This window comes from Carassius auratus, chromosome 2 (assembly GCF_003368295.1).
Source record: "Carassius auratus strain Wakin chromosome 2, ASM336829v1, whole genome shotgun sequence".
NCBI classification, from domain to species: Eukaryota; Metazoa; Chordata; class Actinopteri; order Cypriniformes; family Cyprinidae; genus Carassius; species Carassius auratus.
This window is the reverse complement of record NC_039244.1, coordinates 28,395,703-28,398,816: the sequence shown is the minus strand read 5'-3', so window position 1 is coordinate 28,398,816 and position 3,114 is coordinate 28,395,703. Positions and strand designations below refer to the sequence as shown.

The 3,114-nt window shown below is 39.9% G+C and overlaps 1 protein-coding gene across 1 annotated transcript; it reads right to left on the bottom strand.

The window, feature by feature from the left end:
* Window positions 1–244: 244 nt before the first annotated feature.
* LOC113039413 (C-C chemokine receptor type 2-like) lies at window positions 245–1,982 on the bottom strand. The gene is made up of 2 exons (XM_026197318.1): window positions 1,756–1,982; window positions 245–1,374 (listed from the first exon to the last, which is right to left on the bottom strand). Exons 1-2 carry the CDS (start codon window positions 1,820–1,822, stop codon window positions 419–421), a joined length of 1,023 nt encoding a protein of 340 aa, XP_026053103.1. The 5' UTR covers window positions 1,823–1,982; the 3' UTR covers window positions 245–418.
* Between the last annotated feature and the right edge of the window lie 1,132 nt (window positions 1,983–3,114).

The window sequence follows — 3,114 nt, the reverse complement described above, 5'->3', positions numbered from 1 at the left end:
TTCCCCTGCATATTAATCTGAACATAAAACCAAGGTACAAACATAGTAATATCTACATTTAAAAGGACAGATTTTCTGTTATCCTCCCAGTGAGAGCTTCTCTAAGCTTTACTTCTTCTGAGAGTGTAAAATCACCAGGACAATGGCTTTTAATGACTCATTTGATTAAAAGCAGCTTTACAATAAAAATCTTAAAAGCAACATTCAGAATATAGGCTAAATGTATTTCTTCAAAAAAAAAAAATCAACATTTTCAAACACTTTGAGTTTATTTAAAAATGCTGATGAAACCATTCCCTTCAGAACTATTATGTGTATCATTTGCAAATCTAAAATACGAGCGATGGGCATGCAATATATAAGAGACTGAACTTCTGCTTCTGAAAGAGTATGCGTCTCTCTCTGGAGGACAGGGTCTCTATGTGATCAGTGTGGAGGAATACTCCGAAGATGCGCTCTCAGGTGACTGTGGAGGGTTCTTCAGGACCGTGAGCACTGCTCTTCTGAACTTCTGTCCCACACAGGTGTAGATGATGGGATTGAGACAGCAGTGGCTTAATGCGATCGCTTCCACCCACTGCTTGGCAAGACTCGGATCATTAGACCACTCACGAGAAAGCATGAAGCCCTTCCTCTGCAGGAACATGAGGAACGTGACGATGTTGTATGGAGTCCAGAAGAGGAAATAAACGGCCAGCACAGTCAGGAGGAGTCGGATGATCCCGTGCTTTTCTTCTGATTTACTGCTGAGGATCCGGCAAAAGCAGAAGCTCATGATGATCAGAGGCAGAATCAAGCTCAGGATGTTCAGGTACGTAAACGACATCCAGGCTGCACCTTCAGGAAATTCAGATCCGCAGGATTCTTTGGTGCTCGTGTCCACGTTCACTTTGGCAAAAACAATATCAGGGAGGGACGCAAACAGGCTGAGCATCCATACAAATAAGCTCAGAGCCATTTTTGCAGGCCATTTTCTGGAACAGATGCTGTGTTTGTAGACGATGATGACGTAGCGATCCAGTGTCATGAGGACCATGAAGAAGACGCTGCTGTACAGACCCATCATGAAGAGAGCGGTTATGATGTGACACATGAATGAGCCAAGAACCCATCCTTGCACCGCACTGTGAGCCCAAACAGGGAGCGAGGCGAGAAAGAGCAGGTCAGACACGGCCAGACTGAGGAGACACATGTCTGTCAGACTGCATCTGTGACGGTGTCTGATCAGCACACACAGGACCACAGCGTTTCCCAGCAAACCAACGATGAAAACTGTGCTGTGCAGGACGGCCAGGACAACCCCACCGAAGACCCTTGTGCTGCCATCACTGTAAGATGAATCTGATCCTGCCAAGTTATAGTAGTCACTGTAGTCTGGATCATAGAGGACACACAGACAACACAGTTAGCACACGTAAGATATTAAAGGACTGTTTTTAATTAATTTATTACGTATTCTGAAACCTTTCAACATTTCTTTAATCTCTCAACTCAAAAGCAAATATGCATATCATGTACTTATTTTTAACGCGTTTTAAATTGTTATTTTGGAAATAGATTTATGAATACTTGTCTGAGTAATATTGCAGTATTTTGGCAGATCATGATGTGTTCTGCTCACCTGATGTGTTTCACTTTCATTTGCTTAATAAACTACTTTCAGATCGTGTTGACAAATGTTTATAATTTCAATGTGTTTACTGCTGAGTTTAGCATTAGAATTAAGTTCACTATAAAAAGTAGCACTGAACTTACCATCTACTGTCCCCTTGCCCTCGGTCATGATTCCTGAATCTGGAAAAACTCTCTCTGCGTGATCCATCAGTCTTAAAACTGAAAGCAAACAGGAAATCAGTCAAAACTGCCCACTTCCTGAAGAACAGGCCAAAATGTTGACCGTGACAGAACTCTGTTTGCTTAAACCAAACAGTGACAAGAAATAAAATGATCAGATGGATCAATTCCCAGATGGGACAGGAGGGCTGCCAATCAATAAATGGAAAAACAAAGTATTTGATTATTTGAATGACAGTATATTTATAGAAATATATATATATATATATATATATATATAATATATATATATATATATATATATATATATATATATATATATATATATATATACACTTAAGGTGGACCTTTAGCTATTATTCTTTGATTTTAAATCAGTAGCTATAGTGTATTCAAACTTTATTCACGCACCAGCTGTTATATGTGAACATATGTAAGCGCTGTTCACTTCTTCAGTGTCTAACTTCTGCATTCTCCTACATCACATTCATCATCATTATTATTATTAACAAACACAACAAAGACAAAGACAACCAGTGTTGGGGAAGTTACTTTCAAAGGTAATGCATAAATAATCTAGCTACAATTCCTTGTGCTCAGAAAGTTTGGCGTATCTTGCCTGGAACGGTACAAAGTTGTTAGTCGTGGTATGAAATAGTGATTACGAGCTCAAAACCTGCCTGGAACGCAGCATCAGAACTATAGCGACTGACTGGGATGAGGAAGAGGTGGCAAGAGCCAACATGTGTAGATTACATGCAACAGCCGTGTAATTTCAAACCTGCCAGACGTGAGAGGACAAATGAGGAATTGCTAAGAACTGATGGCCATCAAAGCTTATTCAATTCATGGTCTTAGGAGAATGAGTGTAGAGTTGGTGAAGTGTTCTGGTGAGTTGCTATCATTTAGCATCGCAGCAATGAGCACTGGAGCTAGTCTACGAGCAGCACTGCTCAATAACAACACATATAGTTTTTACTGTCATTGAATAGCACAGAGTGAAAAATCAAAGTTTTCTTTATATCTAGTGGCAGTGATCATGACGTTAGTTCAGATAAGTACCGGTAACCTTTGTCATAAGCCCCTTTCACACAGTAATACCAGTAAATTGCCCGTAAAATTGCCGGAACAAAATTTAAGGGTATTTTTTAAGAGATCCTGTTCACACAGGATCTCTTTACGCCAATTTACCGGTAACTTTCTGGAAAAGTCTGTATGATTGAAAGGGCTTATAGTGTCGTAGAACTGGTAAACTTTGTCTTTGTCATCTAGAAATAGGAGGCATCATGCTAGCTATATGAGCGTGTCTAAGCGTTTATC

Coding starts and splice junctions, on each gene's coding strand:
- LOC113039413 (XM_026197318.1), bottom strand. CDS start 1,822: ATGGATCACGCAGAGAGAGTTTTTCCAGATTCAGGAATCATGACCGAG. Junction 1,375..1,755: donor GGGCAAGGGGACAGTAGATG/GTAAGTTCAGTG, acceptor TCTATGATCCAG/ACTACAGTGACTACTATAAC.